The sequence below is a fragment of the Hydra vulgaris genome, chromosome 14 (assembly GCF_038396675.1).
Source record: "Hydra vulgaris chromosome 14, alternate assembly HydraT2T_AEP".
NCBI classification, from domain to species: domain Eukaryota; kingdom Metazoa; phylum Cnidaria; class Hydrozoa; order Anthoathecata; family Hydridae; genus Hydra; species Hydra vulgaris.
In genome coordinates, this window is record NC_088933.1 from 6,925,001 (window position 1) to 6,946,147 (window position 21,147).

General features: G+C 30.3%; 1 protein-coding gene across 1 annotated transcript in view; it reads left to right on the forward strand.

Annotated features, from left to right (window-relative positions):
* Positions 1–20,855, forward strand: part of LOC100206689 (peptidylprolyl isomerase domain and WD repeat-containing protein 1) — a 27,861-nt gene extending 7,006 nt beyond the window's left edge. The window contains exons 10-19 of the mRNA XM_065818463.1: positions 6,544–6,637; positions 6,749–6,802; positions 13,896–13,939; positions 14,065–14,139; positions 14,573–14,697; positions 18,373–18,430; positions 19,261–19,343; positions 19,847–19,959; positions 20,063–20,214; positions 20,330–20,855. Coding sequence (XP_065674535.1) covers positions 6,544–6,637; positions 6,749–6,802; positions 13,896–13,939; positions 14,065–14,139; positions 14,573–14,697; positions 18,373–18,430; positions 19,261–19,343; positions 19,847–19,959; positions 20,063–20,214; positions 20,330–20,473 — 942 coding nt within the window. The 3' untranslated portion in view covers positions 20,474–20,855. The remainder of the gene's footprint in view (positions 1–6,543; positions 6,638–6,748; positions 6,803–13,895; positions 13,940–14,064; positions 14,140–14,572; positions 14,698–18,372; positions 18,431–19,260; positions 19,344–19,846; positions 19,960–20,062; positions 20,215–20,329) is intronic.
* The last annotated feature ends 292 nt before the right edge of the window (positions 20,856–21,147 follow it).

Below are 21,147 nucleotides of genomic sequence, written 5' to 3' on the forward strand. Positions count from 1 at the left end.
TTTGGAAAAACAGAAAAATATGGAAATATATAGTTAGATTTTATTGAGTCATTGCTGCTTTTTTATAACAATTATTTTTGTTGACTTTAATTGGTCTGGAAAAATGCTGTTTTTTATGGAAATATTAAAAACTATAAAAAGAGGTTTCTTTATATTATTTGAAACGGCTTTTTCATTATCAAGGCAGTACATCAGAATGGCTGTAACAATCGTAGTAACAAATGTTTAAATATGATATTGGGATTCTGTTACTTGGACATTGCATTATGGGATTCTGTAACTTGGACACTGCAACAAACTAAAGAGATTAAATAATGGTCTGGTAACTAACTGGTTTGGATTTATCTAAATAAGTACAACTACAACTGTTCTCATGGAAAAAAGAATTGGAAAGAGGAGAAGCTAGTTTGAGTAAATTTATTAGCATCGACATCAAAGAAATATGTCCAAATATAATAAAGGTAACACCATATAATAAATTTTCACTTTTGTTCTGTTCCTGGGTTGAAAGTGTATTTTCCAAACCCGTTAGGTCTAGAACAGAAAGGAAATTGCTGTTATTCCAGAAAAACTTTCCTTCTGTAACCAGGACAATGAAATTTGGAAAATCTTGTGTTTTTGAGAAAATTCTTTATTTGCTTTCAATGCAGAGCTTCCTCCTATAATATTTCTGAATTGCTAGAGTTGTCCAGGCGTCTCTATAGTTCTCCTAAACACTCCAGAACATTCAAGAAACTTCCAGAACTTTCTAGAACGCTCTAGAATGTTCCAAAAGTAACTGTACAAGAATAAAACCAAGAAACCAATTTGTTTTATTGCAGACTGAAACGATAACAATTTATAGTTGAAGAGAAGTTATTTATTTGATATGGCATCCAGCTGTCAACTTTGGCGATAGTTGAAGGACTACTCAAGCAACTGCTACTGCTGCCTGGTAAACCCAAAATATTGTCAGACTGGCAAAAATGTCCCTCAGATCGATTATCTGGACATACCTTTTTCTGCCTGTTCCGACTCCTCCTAGGCAGCATCAGCCATATTCAGGAGACAGCAGCAAGTCAGATAGCGAGGCAGATACTGGAGATTTGGACTACGATTCCGCAGATGTAGGATATAAAGCCGTACTTCCCTAACCAGTAAGGCATTAATGATTTAATTAGGGATCTTGGGTTTAAGAAATCGAATGCTGAGCTTCTGATATCCAGGATCAAACAGTGGAACTTAATTAATGATAGCATACAAGTCACAGATCAGAAGAAGCAGCACCAAAGATTCTCCAACTTCTTCAGTCAGCGTGATGGACTGTGTTTCTGCAACAATGTTGCTGGTCTCTTCAAGGCTATAGGTATTGCATGTAATCTTATTAAATGGTGCCTATTAATAGAAAGTTCATCCTAGAGCCTCAAATCCATGTTGCTTCACAATGGAAACAACCCATTCCCGATGGCCCTCTATGCATCTCAAAGAGAACTGCACCAGTGTCAAAATGTTGCTAAGTGCATTAGAGCATTAAAGTATAATGACTACAGATGGGAGGTCATCAATGACTTCAAAATGGTATCATTCCTCATGGGTCTCCACGTAGGTTTCACGAAATTTCCTTGTTTCCTCTGTCTCTGGGACAGCCGTGGCACTACGGCATATTATTGCACAAAGGACTGGCCACAAAAAAAAGCGGCTTGAAGCAGTTTTGTTGCAGTTGTTCAGGGCTTCCTAGGTAATCACCTAGGAAGCCCTGAACAATCAGGGCTTCCTTGGTAAAGGAGTTGGTGCAGACTCTCATAAAGATTATACCAAAATGGCATGCAGAATGTCTCTGAAAGTCTATATCCTTGATTGGCATCTCAACAAATTCAAGGAGAACATGGCTGTTTACTCTGCTGAGCAAGGAGAGCGCTTTCATCAAGATATATTGGATTTTGAACATTGTTACCAAGGACAGTATAACGTAAACATGATGAGGGGCTACATTTAGGGGCTACTTCTAGAGATTGATTCTAGATCTAGAAAATCTAAACATTTCTGAACCTTGTTGAGTGGTTTCCGGTTGTTTTGGTCTTTTCTTTCTGCAATTTTTGTTTTTACCTGATCATAATGATAAAAATGAAAATAAAGTTGTTCTATTTTCACAAAAAAACAAGTTTTCTTTGTGCTGTTGTTGTTTAAGCAAAAATTGTGCTTAATGAGTCATTTTTTCACATACTTTAGACATAAGCAGTTAAAATATGACACTTGGAAAACAGGATCAAAAGTTGTGTTACATAATTTAATTGATTTCTGGCCAAACCTATCATCTTTTAAAATTCCATCATCAAAGATTGCATAAATCCCTAATGCAGTTGGTTGTTAAAACTAGTATTAAATTCTGTTGTTGAGTTATTAGAGCTTGAAATGTATTATAGAAAAAAAAAATTTCAGGTTCTTACAACAATTTAAATATTGAATTTTTAATATCATAAAAGAGACAGAAGAAATAAAAGATTTGGTTAATCAATTGAAACGATTTGTAAAGGAAGAGTGAAGAAAAATGTCTTGAAAATTAAAAATATAGAAAACGCAGCTCAAATTTTAGAAGAGAAAAAAAAGAAAATAATGTGAAACTAATCTCTCTCTTTTTTTAAAAGATATTACTTTATTGTAGCAATTCTTTTTCTTTATAAAATAATTGATTTTCAAGATAAAGTTACACAAATTTTCTCACTTTTTTTATTTTCTTTACAATATAGAAAAAAATTATTCTATATTAAGTACTTTAAGAATACTTCAAGAAGTACTTTAAGAAGTACACGTTGGCATGCGAAACTTTGAGAATACTTAGTGATAAAAAAGACTTTTTTTAATTAGTTGTTCTGATGTGTAAATAAATAAAAGCCTTTAATTAAAAAGCATATATGATCAGTCATATATGTTCTTTTATTATATATGTGAGTGTTGATGCATGTCCATGTGAGTTTTTTTATCTGGAGACTATTTATAATTATTTCTATATATAGTTAATGAGTCATGGGAAAAAGGATAGTTTTTTGGAAAAAGTCAGGGGGAAAAGATTGTTTTTCAAGAAAAATTCTTGGAAATTACTTTTGTTTTTGAGTTGAGTAAATGAAATCTTTCATTTAGAACTTGTATAAACCCTGTTATTGTAATTGTATAATTGGAAATTGTTATTTTATACTTTAGTTTTGGAGGATTAAAATTTGTAAATTTCAGTTGCATTTTACCATTTAGAAAGTGAGGAATATCATGTAAAAAGTGAAGCAAATGAAGTGTTAAAGTGAAAAGTTTGAAAAGTTTTGTTTTAGGAGCAAACAATGTTTGGTCTGGTAAAATGTGGTGGCAGGTCATGTTTTCTGATGAAGCATAAGTTAAGCAATTTGCAGTAGACAAAAATAAAAACAGAATTTTATAAACAGAACCTAATCTCAGTAGCAGATCTTAGAAAAGTCTCTTACAAAGAACTAAAACATATTTTATAAATCTTTATTCTTTTATGTTTATGTATGTTTATATGAATGTTTATGTTTAAATAAGTTTTTTTCAACTAAAATGTTTTAAAGTAATAAATGCATACAACATAAGGGAGACCAGGGCTAGTTGCCTTTGTTTTTACTCTTTGAGCTCTGTAATGGCCAAACTTTTTGTAAATAATAAAGCGCAGTCTTCAAGAGTATGAATTCAGATGAAATTTTTAACAGGCATTTATTATTTAAAAAAAAATTTTTGGGCCCTTCTGGTGCCTCAAAAAACAAATGCGTTAACTTACCCCACCCAGGGGTAAGTTGGCGCAAACTATAAAATGATTATTAATGTACTATTAAATCCAAAATTTATAGAAATTTTTTTACTATTTATTTTGGCAACAATTTCAAGACAAAAATGTAATATTACTTCTAGCCCCGTCAAAATTTTGCCAACTTAACGGGTGATGCGGAAGTTATCGGACAAATCCTAATTTCATTATTTGAGCATAATAATTAGTTTTTGTGGTATTATGCGTAGGCATACACGTTCTATAAAGTATAAACTTTATTATTTGAAACACAATTATTTAAAATGAGGTTAAATGCAGCTGATCGAGAATCTTTTCAAAAGCGACTAAAAATGTTTTTTGTAAATAAACCTAATATTAAAAAAAAAAAAAATCGTAAATTAAATTTTGAAAAGGAAGGATTTGCTCGAAGTACAATATGATAACCTAAAAAGACTTGAAACTGTTCAATCGTTTTCTGATAGAAAGCACCCTGGTCGTCCGACATTCTGGACTAGAGAAAAGAAAGCCGAATTAACGAGACTTGTCAACAATCGAAAAGGGGTCAGTCAGAGAAAAATTGGTATTAAATTTGGTGTAAATCAATCAACAATTGGTCGTCAGTTAAAAAAAATGAATATTAAATATAGAAAATGTGAAAAGAGTCCAAAATACACTATAGAACAACAAATAAAGGCAAAGAAAAGAAGCAGGAAACTAGTTAACCAACTCTATAACACAAAATCGCTTCTAGTCATCGATGACAAAAAATACTTTTCTTTTGCAGGGGACAATATGCCTGGAAATTCTGGATACTACACAAACCACAAAAAGACATGCCCCGAAAGTGTTCGTTTTATAGGAAAAGAGAAATTTCCAAAAAAATTATTTATGTGGATAGCCATATCTGACCGTGGTATGTCCGAGCCATTGTTTCGCACTTCCAAGGCTGTAGCGATCAATTCATTAATCTATATTAATGAATGTTTAGAAAAACGACTTTTTCCATTTATTCACAAGTATCATGGAGACTTTAACTATTTATTTTGGCCAGATTTAGCAAGTTCTCATTATCCTAAAGATTCTCTAAATTGGATGGACCAATATGTCTATTACGTTGATAAAGAATCCAATCCCCCAAATGTGCCTTAAGCACGACCAATTGAAAATTTTTTGGGACATTTGGCACAGAATGTTTTTGAGGGAGATTGGCAAGCTTCAACAGAGCAAGTTTTGATTGATCGCATTAAACTAAAACTACAAGAAACTGATTTAAACTTTTTACAGTCGCATATGAAAGGCGTCAGAGCAAAATTGAGATCAATTGCTGATGATGGTGTTTTTTCATATAAAAAATAATATATTTTTATTAAAAGATAAATGCTTTATTTAAAAAAAATATAATAGTAGTTTGTTTTTTTATTTATAAATAAGTTATTGACGTTTTTATTTTGTCCGATAACTTCTGCATCACCCGTTACCCCAAAAGTCTTGTTTTCAATAAACAGTCTATTGATGCTGAAAAAATGACAACTATTGAAAAAATATCTGACTGGAAATAGTAAATCAATTGTGACTGGAATTTTTTTAAATAATTTTTTTTTTCATACGACTAACTATTTTCATTGTAAAGTAAAAAAGAAGCGATGTTCCAGAAGTTACGTTTTTATCCAAAAACTCATAAATCCTAGTATCTCCTGTCCGCAAGCACGAATTCTAACAATACTACAGTGAATGATGGTATTTACAATTAGGAAGGTTCTATGTAATTTTTGGCACTTTCTGATGAAAGGCTCTGAAGAAAAATGCAGTTCGTCAACTTACCCCTGCTGCCAACTAGTACTATAACTCTCCCAACTCCCCTACACTGCAAAAATGGTTGTTTTTTTGCACTGTAGGGGAGACCGGAGTGTATATACATACATATATATATATATATATATATATATATATATATATATATATATATATATATATATATATATATATATATATATATATATACATATATATATATATATATATATATATATATATATATACATATATATATATATATATATATATATATATATATATATATATATATATATATATATATATATATATATATGTATGTATATATATATATACACACGCATTAAAATCCTGGTAAGTCAGACACTGGATAACTCAAACTTTTTTTTATATCGAACTGTTTCATTTGGTCCCTTGAAATTGTCTAATTGAGACCAGGATAATATATTGTCTAATTGAATACTATTAAAATTCTCCAATTAAGTTGAAACTCAGATTAACTCAAACTTTGTTAAGTCAAACCATTTTTTTGTCCTCTTTCAGCTAATATCTTCAGATATTTCAGATAACTTTTTGTGTGGGAAATATAGAAATAAAAATAACTTGATTAAGATTTTTTTTAGAAGTCATTCCATGTAAACATTCCAATGTTTATTTTTGTTGCATTTAGATCTGAATAGAATAGATTCTAATCAGATGTGAAATAACACTATGATAAAACTGTTACATGATAAATCATAAAACTTTTTTAATTGAAACATTTTTTATGCTTTTATTAGTATAATGGTGCATATTTAATGTTTATACTTAAGCATTGAATAAAGAAAAATTGCCTTAACTCAAATTAGTGTCTCATTTCAGCCAATTTTAGACTGAATTTACTACTTTACAGAAATTTACTTCGATTGAACATTTGTTAAGCCAAACAATTTTCCTTGGTTATCTGTGTGTGTTAGAGAGAAAGAGAGAGTTATTATTTATGTTATTTTTATATTTACTAGGAAAAACAAGTTCTTCCAAATATGGAATTCGGTAGGCGTGTAGCTATTGAAAGAGAACTTGAAAAAAGTGAAGCATTTAAACAAGTTAACCCAGGTACTGCACTCTGTGTACTTACCAGGTATTGTACTGTAAATTTAATTGTATCAATTTTTTATTGGTTTTATAAATTTCTTTGTCATATATGAACAAAATATTTATTTTTAGTGTTTGATGAAACTGGATATTTTATTCTTTACTCCACAATTCTTGGAATAAAAGGTGAAAAAAATCAAGTTTCCTAGAATTTATTAGTGATAAATAAAAGGTGGTAGATTTTTAAAATCACAGTTTTTAGAATTTATAAGTGATAAATAAGTTCTTTGAATAACATAGATCTACAAAATACTTTTTCTGCTGCATGAGATATTTAAACTGGTTTTTATGTCTTTTTAAATGCTAAATCTAAATAATATTTTTGTTTGTCCATTTTTGTTGCTAAGCTTTAGTTGTAACAATCAATTTATTAATTTTTAAAAATTAAGTTTTTCATATTTTCATTCAATAGTCTTGAAAAAAAGTAACCTTGTCATTATTTTTTTCTTCAAATCGACATAATTGCAAGCATAACTCTTTTTGTTATATATGTGGTAGCTATACACTTGTTCAACAAGGCAAAACATTACTAATTTTGTAAAACTAGTAAATAAATATAAGTTAAAAATAAATTGTATTTTGATGTTAGTTTTGGTAACCAAGACACAAAATGGCCTTCACATACCGCGTGCTATATTTGTGAAGAAAGTCTTCAAGATTGTGAAGAAAGTCTTCAAAAAAAACAAAACGTTTTTTTTACCTTTACCCTTTTGGAGTCCCCATGGTTTGGCTAGTACCCCTAAACCACATTAACACTGAAGCTTAGTTCATGATTTAGGACTTTCTAAGAATGCAGTAGAAATATTAGTCTCGATTAAAAGATAAGAATCAACTTGATAGCTTTGGAAAAATTTCTTACTTCAGAAAAAGAGATAAAACCTTCATTAACTTTTTTTTAGAAGTCAATTTATTGTTTATTGTCATGATATTTCAGGTCTCCTATTAAAGTCAGGTATTTCTGTATACAGTCCAAAAGAATTGAGACTTTTTATCAATAACTTGAAGCAAAGCCTCAAATATGTTATTTTACGCAATGGCAATCTTTTTGGTTTTGTTCCAATTGGTTGTTCTGTTTATTTGCGAGAGACTTACAATGTGTTTGACTTGATTAAATACCACAAACACAACTGGATTATTTGTGTAGATCTTAAAATGGTTAATTTTTCCTTGGTCAGTTAAAAGGTTTTACAAAATTTTCATGTTTTTTCTGTATGTGGGACAGTCAAGCAAGAAACCAATACTGGATACAAAAAGAATGACCTATTTTTTTATATTTATTTGCAACACTCTTACAATGAGCATGCAAAATATTGTGAATGAACCCAAGTTTATTATTAGTCGAAAAAAAACAGTTTTTCTGCCACTCCATTTTAAACTTGGATTAATGAAACATTTTGTTAAAGCATTGAAAACTGATAGTGATTGTTTTTAGTACATAGTTACTGTATTACCAGGTTTGTCAACAGAGAAAAATGCAGGAGTTTTTAATGGACCACGATTTTGCTATTTTGTAAATGTTAAAGGTTTCATTAAAACAATAAATAACCAAGAGAAAACAGCTTCTTTGTTGTATGTGGTTGTTGTAAAAAACTTTTTTGGAAGTATAAAGCAGAAAACAGATTTAGTTGATAAAATATTGGAAGCCTTTTGTGATTTTGGATGAGTATAAAACTTTATTTTATAAATAGTTAACCAGTTTCTCGAAAATCTTGGAGATGTGAAGAGCAAGAAGAGCAATTTTACTAAGATCTCAAGACAATTGAAGATTGTTACCAAGGACGCTGGAGCAAACATATGTTGGGAGACGACTGTTGGGGTATTAAGCAAGAAGACTCAGGAAAAGTTTATAAACGAAAGAGCAACAAGCATAAGTTTCTTCCTGATTGAATAGTTTTAATTAAACAATATTATCTGCAATCTTTTTTAAAACTAAAGTAAAACATTACTTTGTTATCAATCAATAAAAAGTTAATGAATTTGAATGGAATTAGATATTTATATAATGCTTTTTTTAAGCAGTTCACATTTATTTTAATCTACTTTCTATTTTTGTTTTAATTTTTTAAACAAATTAAGTTTTTTAACTTATCCTAGTGTTTCAAAATGAGTTTTAAATCTGTTTTTTAGAATTATCTAATATATATTTACCCAGGGCACTGATTCCCTGATCCCCTAATAGTGTAACGTTGATGTAATGCTTACGTATTAATCATGCGGTTAGTTTAGTTATTTTATTTTAAAGCATGTTAATTACTTTAAAAGTATTATGCATCAAAACAAATTCATTTTATTCAAAATTTTTTAACTTATTGAGTTACAATATTGTGTGGTGTAGTGGGTAATAAATTTGATTGTGGTGCCTGCGCTCTGGGTTCAATTCCTATTGGAGTCTATTTTCGTTTTTTTTTTATTAATTAACTAATTGATGCTAATATATTTATAATAATAATAATAAATACTAATATAATAAAAGACACGGCAGTTAATAAATAGTTAAGTAACTCAGTTAATTAATAACTTCAATGCATGTAATATTTTTTAGGATTATTTAAATCCTAAAAAATATTACGTGCATTCCCATCAAGAATGCTTGGTTAATATGACATCTGAAGAATCAGAAGTTTTCCCTAATGCACATGCCGCATCACAGCAATGATATGTTGCTAATTTGATGCCTCAGGAACTTCAAGTTTATCATACAGCTAATACTGTATCACAGCAATTTGACTATAAATAGACGAAGCCAAGCAATTTGTAACAAAGCCATCAATTTCAATGAAACTATTGTTATAGGACATTACTGTCTCTCATTAGATCATTTACGCAATTTTGTGGAGCAAAACATTTTGCTGCAGAGCTACCAAGTGATAAAAAATTCACGGATTGCTGTAGAAAAGGAAAAGTCCAACTGCCCATTCCAAAAGACATTTATGGTAATGAATTGAAGTATCCCGAATTTTTGAAGAATCTACTAGGTGATATTAATAACCCTGATTGCATACATTTTCGAAATGAAATGCGATCATATAATAGCGCTGTTTCTTTTGCTTTAATGGGTGCAAAAACTGTTGATTTGTCAGGTCACGTCCCTTTTGTTATCAAAATTGATGGCTAAACTTACCATCACATCTTGCCAATTGACAATCAGGCACCACAATTTGCACAACTCTATGTACTTGATAACAAACAAGCAACAGAAATTTGTCAACAACATGCAGCCAATGAAAGTTGTTGAGTTAATATGCTTGACCTGCTTGATCTTCTCTTTCGTGTGCACAATAGACTGGCTCAAAGCTACCAATTATTGAAAGATGTTGAAGCTCAAGAATGTATTTGCGCTGCCAAAGCAGGAGAAACTATTTCAATTGTGAGCATGGCACTAAGAAAGGATTGTCGGTCAGATCAACGATGATATAATGCTCCAACAAGCAATGAAGTAGCAATGATTTTATGAATGAGGATGGTGAGCCATCATTTCTTCATGGTATACACATATATCCAAAAAATCCAAAAGATTCAAATAATAAATTTATTAATCTTAGCATTTTCAGCCATAATATGGATCCCATGACTTACGGACTTTTTTTTCCCTATGGTGAAGTTGCATAGCAGCCTAATTGGAATTGTGAAACATACACGGTAGCTGTTACAAACAGAGTTAGAAACAATGTCAGCATGCTTTAATACAAATGTTCCCTTACAGCAATTAGAAACAATTTCAATCTGATTATGAGTGCAGGCAAATTGATGCAGCGATGATTAATGGACTTGCAGGTTGAAGCAAATAATCTCAATTTCATTCACCAAAATCAAAAACGATTACATTCAGAATGCTACAAGGTCTTGCTGATCATATGGAGAACTTAGTGCAAGACGCTAACGTTGCTGCAGGAGTGTCAATTACTCTTCCATTTAGTTTTGAAGGATCTCCACGAAGCATGAGAGAAGGATGTGATGCAATGTCAATATTTGCTAAACATGGTGCACCTGATTTACTTATAACTACAATTCCTGGCTGGCTTGAAATTGCTGAAAACTTAAAACCTGGCAAGCATTCATCAGATCAACCAGATTTAGTAGTACGTGTTTTTAAAATCAAGCTCTACTTATTACTGGATAAAGTCATAAAGCACGGAATTTTTGAATTATCTGTTGCATTTGTTTACACCATCGAGTTCCAAAAGAGAGGTTTATCACATGCACATACCTTGGTGACTTTAAAAGCTGAAGATAAATTTACAACAACACAAAGAGATACCATCAGAAACAAGTCAAAAGCTATGTGAAATTATGCTTAAATACATGACACATTGTCCATGTGGCCAAAATTATCCTCACTCACCTTACATGAGACGGCTCAAAACAGTTTAAATGTCAATGACTATCCATCAATTGCTACAGACCCCAACCAGGTGAAAATGCTACAGTAAGAGGTGTACACGTTGACAGTTGAAGTATTGTACCTTATAATCCATACCTAACGCTGAAATATAATGCCTATGTCAATGTTGAAGTCCCCACATCACTAAGATTTGTTAAATACATTTATAAGTACATCTTCAAAGGATTAAACTTTGCAAATGTGAGCATAACATCTAATGGCCAACCTGAATTTCATTTAAATGAAATATCAAACTTCATTGATTTCCAATATGTGAGTGCTCCTGAAGCAATTTGGCATATGAGAGAATCGAAAATGCACAAACGTTCTCATGCAGTTATGAGGCTCCCAGTTCATCAGCAACAAATTATTTTTGAGGAAGGTTATGAAGAAGAGGTATTGCTAGCCACTCAAACAAATAAAACCAAACTGGAGAGATTTTTTGATTTGAATATCAATGATTTTGATGCACAACAATATATCTATACAGATAATCGTATCATTATATTTATGGGCGCAGCAAATGGCAAAGGTGCCAAAGAGGTTAAAAATTGTTGGCATGTATTCAGTTAGTTTCAAAGACGAAGATTTTATTTATGTATTCTTCTAGTTCAAGTGACTGGACCAGTAAGTTTCAAATCTTTATAAAAAGTGGGTGGTGTAATTTTGGAAACATTCAAAGCAGCAGCAATAGCTCGAGGTCTTATTAAATCCAATGATGAATGGAACTATTCTCTTACCTATGGTGGCAATTATCTAATGCCTAAACAAATGAGAGAAATGTTTGCCTTCATTTGCGTATTTTGTCAGCCTAAGCAGCCTCTTAAACTTTGGCAAGATTATTTACAAAATTTATCACTTGACTATATGTTTCATATGGTGAAGCGACAGCAATTATTAAATTGCTTCATGGTGTCAATTTTATTTTCAGCAATTTTATTTTTATGTTCATCAGTTGGTTTGTCTGTGCCACGAGAAAATGGACCTGAGGAAAAGAGCTATGATCAAGATAAAGAGCTATGATCAAGATAAAGAGTTTAGACAAGGAACAAAACATTTTGACTTGCTCAATCCAGAACAAATGATGGCATTTACAAGTATCTTATTTGCAACTGAAATTACTAACGGAGTTTCAAAACTTTTCTATCTTGATAGTTCAGGTGGATTGGAAAACACATTTCTCTATACAACATTATTGGCATATTTTAGAGGTAGAGGAAAAATTGTTCTAGCTTTTGCAACCACTGGAATTGCTGCCACATTATTAATGGGAGGAAGAACAGTTCACAGTGGATTTAAATTACCTGTCCCATTGCTTGACACATTTTTATATTTAATCTGTATGAATTCACTTGATGCAGAAAATTAGCGTAATATAACTTTTAATAGATTAAATAACTATGTTGCCGAAATATGGACTTCAATACATTGATAAACTTCTTTGTGAAGTTATGGGAAATTCCTTTTGGTGGAAAAGTATTAGTTGTTGGTGGTGAAAAAATTACTGTTGTGCCTAGAGGTAATCAAACTGATGTAATAGAATATTGCATCACATCAGTTGTGGAATCATTTCACTCAATTGACTCTTAGCACTAACATGCGAAGTGAAGATCAAAATAACCAAAATCAGTGGTTATTGGATGTCGGATCAGGAAGTCTGCCTCAAGTGCAAGGAATTCATGAACATGACACTGTTCACATACCTAACCAAATGATAACAACAGATGACCTGATTAACAGCATTTTTGGCAATATTGAACAAATAAGTGATGAGGATCTTTCAAAAAGAGTGATTGTTGCACCCACAAACTCTTGAAATGAACAGAAGGATAATCAATTTGATAACTGGTAATACACAGATTTATTACAGCGCAGATTCAATAGTTAGCAAAGATCCAAATAATGCACTCAATTTTCCCACCGAGTTTCTGAATGAATAAACACTTTCTGGAATGCCGCCACATGTCTTGCTTTTAAAAAAAGGTGCTATCATTATGCTCTTAAGAAATTTTAAACCGAAGAAAGGAATGTATAATGGCACTCGATTGTTGAACAGATAGAAACATAATCAAAGCAAAAATTGTTTCTGAGTGCAATAAAGGAGATACCGTATCAATTCCACGAATTGACTTGACACCATCAGAAACAATGCTTCCATTTGTTTTACGCCAAAGGCAATTTCCAATCATACCAGCTTATGCAATCCAATTATAGTCGCAAGGTCAGTCATTTGATCATGTTGGAATTCATTTGCAATTGACCGTATTCGCACATGGACAGTTATATGTTAATTTATCAAGATTCAGAATTTCCAATCAAGTCAAGGTTTTTATCGAAGCAAATCCTCAACAAGGTCAACTGATGGATGATCAAAGACACTTTACCCGCAATATAGTTTATAAAGAAATTCTTTAATGAAATTTTTTAGCTTAGAATTTTTTATTTTCAACATTTGTTTTAAGTAATATAAATTTTTAATTTTAATTCTTTTTCACTTATAAACATTTGTTAGGTATGCATAATAAATATTACATTTATTTGCCTTCACTGGCTTCACTTCACTTCTCAAAATAATTATCATTTACAAGTTTAAAAGCTTGCTAAAAATAGGCGCCACAGGTGCCCATGAGTTTTCTAGTTTCTAATAATTTGCACACAAAAAAAAAATATTTATTGCAAAAAATCTGTAGCTTGCCATTGTAGTTGCTATGTAATTATGTGAGAGCAAGTGTCAAATTTAATGTAATAATTTTTTGTTGACCTGTGTAATTAATGTATAAGTTATTTGAATTAGTTAAATGTGATTTTATTTTTAACAATAAATTTTGTTTCTTATAGTCGTTAATTTAGTTACTAACACATGTGTCAAGTTTATCGGCATGGTAATTATTTCCTCTTATGTTATTTATGTTATATAAATAATTTTTGAAAAATTTTGCCAAATTTTTGTTTTTAAAATCAGGCATAACTTTTGTTATTGCTATTATTTGTTGTTTTTTTTTTATAGAAAGACAATGTTAGATTTCTGAATATTGGTTTATACCAAGGAAACCCAAACAAAATTAGTTCTTCTTTTACTTTGGTACTTTCTTTTTATTATTATTAATGATTTTTTATTTTGTTCCATTTTTATTTAATTTTATTTTTGATTTTTATAACAGATATATGAAAGTAATTTTGATCTTGTTTTTATGATGGTTTAGTATAAAATATTATTTAAAACAATTATTAAAAAATATTTAATGTATTCAATTTTTAGTTCTTTGAATACAAAAATAGTGCAGAGAATTTTATATATATATAATAAGTTCTATTACTGTCACTACTTACGTTAAAGTGCAATTTAGTTAAAGTGTATTTTATGTATTTGACAATTAAATTAATATATCATTTAGTTTTTGTTTAAAAAGTTTTTGTTAAATTTTTTTATTCAAAATATTTATAATAATATACGTATAGTAATTGTTTTTAAGTATTATAACTTCTTCAAAATTGTTTTGTATTTTTTAATATAGGAAATGACAGCTTCTGATAACCCATCATTAGATAAAATTTCTGCTGATCCATGTCTAATATGCACAGGTTTTAAAAAAAATCGATTCTATATTTTAAGCAGGAGAGATCCGGATCAAGATCAAAGGTAAATTTTTGATAAATGTTTTGAAACTACATATATATTGTATGTGTAATTCTGTCTGTAGAAAAAAAATGTTTTAAATCTCCTACTATTCTTCATTGTTATTTATATCAAAATAATCACAATTGCAAAGAATTTGCAGTTTATTTAAAGGTAGCTCTATATCTTTGAAGTTTCATTAACATGAATATCAATGACAGTTTGAAAGAATTTTTGCTATCATGACTGGGGCTGACGACAAGTAAATGTATTTATCTAAATGTAAAACTGGAACCTTAATAAGAAAATTTTTGTAATGTATTTGACACCACATCAAGTAACATGGGTATTTACACTGGAGCATACACTCTAATTGAAAAATAATCTGTTCTTAAATCAAATCTTTGAAACAAGTCTGATCTATCTAGCGTTTCAGCATTGGCTGCATGAAGTTATTGTGTTTAAATACTGTTCTGGTCTAACTAGTGGACCTGATATTTAAAGATTTTAAAGGGAAAAGGTCTTTTGTTAATCAGTTATGCTAAAGTTCAACAAGAGGTCAAGGGAGGATTTTAATTGGAAGAAAAAGTCTGGAAACAGAAAATCAACCAGAGATGAACTTCTTGAACTAATGCTTACATTTTTTGGCCAAAATAGTTCCTTCTGCAAATCATCCAACAACACACAAAACAGTTCAAAACATTGAAGATTATTATTAACTAAGAAGTAATTAACAAAAAAAATGATTAACTAATATCATAATTTTTTGAATGATAGCAGAAAATTTCCTGAAATTTTTTTTTAAATTGCAACAAAAAATGAAAACTTTTCTTGAAATTTTTTTAATGTTAAATTTTAAAAAGTTACTTCTAATTTTGCTTCAAATTAACTGAAACATTTTCTTTTGAATTAGTATGGTAAAAGTTAATAGAGAGTTAATAATTTAAAAAAATAAATTTTTAAATCGTTTTGATATATATTTGTTTATATATTATTTAGTTATCTATCACTAAATTATAAATTTTTATATATATATATATATATATATATATATATATATATATATATATATATATATATATATATATATATATATATATATAAGGGGGTACGGGGCTAGTTAGCAGCAGGGGTGTGTTGATGAACTGCATTTCTCTTCAGAGCTTTTCATTAGAAAGTGACAAAAATTACACAGAACCTTCCTAATCGTCCATTTCATCATTCGTGCATGTGCATATGAGAAATTAGGATATGGGAGATATTAGTGTTTTTTTGACAAAAACATAACTTTTGGAACATTTTGGAACAGCTTCCTTTTTACTTAACAAAGAAAATAGTTAGTAGTATGTAAAAAAATGTTATTGTAAAAATTCTAGTTACTATATATATATATATATATATATATATATATATATACATACATACATACATGTATATATACATATATATATATATATATATATATATATATATATATATATATATATATATATATATATATATATATATACACACATATATTTGTATATACAGTATTGGACAAAACATATGCAACCAACATCGAACAATGCTAAAAAGTGTTCCTAATTTTACATGTCTTAAAAATGAAATGAACTATACTACCACAGCAAACAGTTCAGGAGTCTGGAGTCATAGCATGCCATGACATGAGCAATCAGGTGACAGCACACAGGCAGAATTTCGTTGACAAGTGCCATTTTGCAGCGGACAAAACAAGTGCAACTTTTTTGGTTTGTTTCATTTTCTTAAGGCTAGTCCGTGTCAACGTCACGGAAATTTTTAATAATTAAAGGAAGTATCCAGAAGTTTCCAGAAGCATGCAGAAACTTCCAGAAGTTTCCAGAAGAAGCATCTGGAAGCATCCAGTAGCATCCAGAAGTATCCAAAAACATTCAGAAGCATCCAGAAGCTTCCAGAAGCATCGAAAAGAAGCATCTAAAATCTTCCAGAGCAGGTTCACACAGGTTCATTTTACTATATAAGAGACATGTAACTCGACATGTAATTCAGTCAGTATATGGAAGTCAATCAGTCAGTATTATCAAGACAGTTTATCGAAGTGATTTTTATCAAAGTGTTTTATCGAAGAACATCAATACAAGAAGTGAAATACAACAAGTGTTTCATTACATCAATACAGTCCACATCCAACCAAGATGTTGTGTTCCACAGCATTATTGTATCATCACAAGGTAAATGTAACATGGTAAGCCTTGAGAAGCGTGATTATTTATTTTTATTATTTTTATGACTTCAAGTGCAAAAATGGCTCCCGACAGTCTTGGATTGGAACTAAAAAAGAAAATTATTGGCGATTACCTAAGTGGAATGTCACAAAAAAGTATTTGTGATAAATATCGCGTGAAAAATGGACCGTATCAAGATTATGTTCCAAATATCGTTCTATGGGAAAGTTGGCAGCAGGTAACAAAGGTAGAAGACCGCGTTCCACCACTTCTAGAGAGGATTCTATGATCGTCAGATCCGTCAAGAAGGATCCCTGGATATCATCAGTCGAGATACAAAAGCAATTAGAGCTCCCTGTATTGGACCGAACAATCAGACAATGTGGTGTTGAAGCGGGATTGTTTTCTCGACGCCCTGCAAAGAAACCGCTGATTTCACTAAAAAATCAGAAGAAAAGACTCCTGTTTGCTACATCTCATATTGACTGGAATGTGCAGAAATGGCGAACTGTCCTGTTCAGTGATGAATCGAAGTTCAACATCATTGGGAGCGATGGCATTTGCTGTGTACGTCGACCGGTTAAAAAAAGCCTCCACCATGCGTGAAGCATATTGGAGACAATATAATGGTCTGGGGGTGTTTTTCTGCTAACAGTCTAGGTCCAATACATCGAAACAATGGAATAATGGACCGTTTCATGTATAAAAATATCCTGAAAGATGTTATGTTACCTCATGCTGAATGGAATATGCCAATAAAATGGGTTTTTCAGCAAGACAACGATCCGAAACACACTGCAAAAGTAGTCAAGCAGTGGTTTCAAGACAACCACCTATCGGTGATGGATTGGCCGGCTCAATCTCCAGATCTCAACCTTATCAAGAACCTGTGGGAGATCGTCAACCACAGAATTAATCGTGAAGGTGTTCGTAATAAGGATCAACTGTTTGAACAAATCCAAAAGGCCTGGGCAGCGATTCCACAAAGTTTCATTGATCACCTGATTGAATTTATGCCTTGAAGATGCGAGGCTGTGATCGACAACAAAGGCTTTGCCACGAAATATTAATAGCGAAATACAGCTTGGTCAACATTTTGTCGAGTTGCACTTGTTTTGTCCAGAAGGAAATCAACTTTTTTTAATACTTTTGATTAATTTATTAATTTTCGTGTACAAATAATGAACTTTGTGATGAATAAAACTTGAAGAAATTTGTCTCTAAACAGTTACATAGTTATTTCTCTGAATTGAAAAAATGCAGCACTTTTATATAAAGAAACTAAATTAGCATTATTTGCTTGCACTTGTTTTGTCCGATACTGTATATATATATTATATTATTTAGCTATATATATATATATATATATATATATATATATATATATATATATATATATATATATATATTACATACACACACACACACATATATATATATATATTACATACACACACACACACACATATATATATATAAGTATTTTATTTAGTGATCGAGATATTTTTAACGAAAAACCATCAAGGGATGAAATTGTAGCTGCGACTCAAGTAACTTTTTTATTAGTTCTTTATAAAAATTTTATTAAAGTTGTTTTGTTGTTAGCAAATAAAGTTTTGCAGAAACATATTTATAATGTTAATGAAACAAAGAGATTTTGATTTTAAAAGTAGAATATAAAGTTCATTTTGAAATGTAAATATACAGCATATATGTAATGTATATTTATATTTCAGCATGTAGTATGCACTGTATGTTGATACTTTGTTGAAGCTGTTACTATAGTTGAAGAGCTTACTTTTAGCACTGAATTTCGAAACAAAAACTTGTTAAACAAGACTGCTGTGGAAAGAAGCAGGTTAAGTGCAGTACCTCCAGAGATTTGAACCTTAAACCTCTTAATTGTTAGCCAAAGGTTTTGCCACTAACCTATTTCTAATATACCACTAATCTACTACTAATCTACCAATAATCTACTACTGCATACCGGTTGAAGCTATTCTTTAAATATTCTAAGTTGCTCAAAAAAGTATTAAACAAGTATTCAAATACCCAAAAGTTTGTCCTTGTAATTAAAAATGGGTATAAAAAAATTTTCAGATCAAACATAGTGGTCGGCTTAAAATATAGTTATCGGCTTCAATTATAGTGGTCGGCTTAAAATATCGTGGTCGGCTAAATATCTTTTAAAGATATTTAGCATTAAAAAAGTTTTAATGCTAAATATCTTTAAAAGATACAACAGAAAACTTAATTTTTTGTTAAAAAGTTTGTTTTTTTTCTAATTTTAATTAAATGCTTCTCACTCGTTTGCATATCATATTACTTCCTTTTTATTATTTGATTTACGTGTATATAGTTATACATTTAATTATATTAGGAAACCACGGTCAAATGTCTGGCAGAAAATGTAGTTATGCATACAACAATGGGTGATATACATTTAAAGCTTTATCCTAAGGAGTAAGTTTTCTTAAAGTTGATTTTGTAACCTGCTTCGCTATGTATTTATCATATAGTCATCCATTTATGCTTAATTCCGTAATAGTTTGCCATATTTTCATTTTTGTCTGCTTTTAAAAACATAAATATACGGGTTGTGTTAACAGATATATAAACAATATGTTTATGTGTAAATGTTTTTTATATAATATACGTTTTTGTGTAAATGTAAACCCTGTGTGCATCTTTTAAAATAACAAAAAATATATTCGTGTAAATGTAAACCCTGTGTGCATCTTTTAAAATAACAAAAAATATATTCGTGTAAATGTAAACCATGTGTGCATCTTTTAAAATAACAAAAAATATATTCGTGTAAATGTAAACCATGTGTGCATCTTTTAAAATAACAAAAAATATATTCGTGTAAATGTAAACCCTGTGTGCATCTTTTAAAATAACAAAAAATATATTTGTGTAAATGTAAACCCTGTGTGCATCTAAAGTAATTTTGTTTTTTTTAGATGTCCAAAAACTGTAGAAAATTTTGTAACTCATTGCCGAAACAATTACTATAACAACCATATTTTTCACAGAGTTATCAAGCAGTTCATGATTCAAACAGGAGACCCTATTGGTTAATAATTTTTTTTTTTTTTATGTTCTGATTTTTTGTTCTTTTTATCAAACGCAGTGTTACAGATATTAGTATAGTATTTAAATCGATTTTCTTTGTTTAGGTGATGGCACCGGTGGTAAATCGATTTGGGGAGGAGAATTTGAAGATGAGTTTCATCACACTTTACGTCATGATCGTGCGTACACTCTTAGTATGGCTAACGCTGGTCCAAATACAAACGGCAGTCAATTTTTTATTACTGTTATCCCAACGGTAATTTTTAGTTATTTATTTTGTGAGTGTTCTGAATTAAATATAATAATAAAGGAAATAAATAACAATAAATAATTTATATGTGTTAAAGCACTCTTAACGGTTTTATTTTCAGCCCTGGCTCGATAATAAACACACTATTTTTGGGCGCGTTGTTAAAGGAATGGATGTATGTCAAGCTATCAGTCTTGTGAAAACATTTCCTAAAAATGATAAACCACGTGAAGATGTCAAGATTATTAATATGGTAGTGAAGTAAAAAAGATTTTCTTCTCACCACGGTTCTTAGGGTTCGATCACAGCAGGATGGCTATTTGTTGATTCTCGTTAAATGGTTTCTAATCCCACTTCGTTTGGCTAAAAAATATCCAATGTCTGCCTTATGACTGTGAACAATATAAAAACCGCGGCAACGTTTGTTATTTGAGAAAAGCTTATCGTTTTCTCTATTAGACACCGAAGTATTTTTACATCCAATAATACTACTTGTATTAAATTATATGGTGTTTTTTTAAATATCGCATTTATAGGCACAATTTTATATTGTGCAAATTTGTTAAGTAAGTTATAGCTTTTTTATTTATTTCTCAGCTAAGGCTTTAGCTTAACAATAAATAGTAAATTTTAGCTTAGAAATAAAATGTCTCTTTATTTCTTAGTTAGTAATGTCGATTGAATGATACCCAGTGCCGGCCTTAGCCTTCTGCCCTTGTACAAAATTTATTCGGCTGCCTCTGCCAAATTTATAAATTTGCTAGTAAATTTCATGGAAAACAATAACAAATTAAATTCAAAAATATAACATTGCAATGAAATGTTTAATTTACATACATTATAAAATGAAATGTCTTATTTATATTTTTTTTTTTAGTTTACAATTACAAAATTACAACATGCGAAATATTAAAACTTCTGCCCAAATTTACTTGTCGC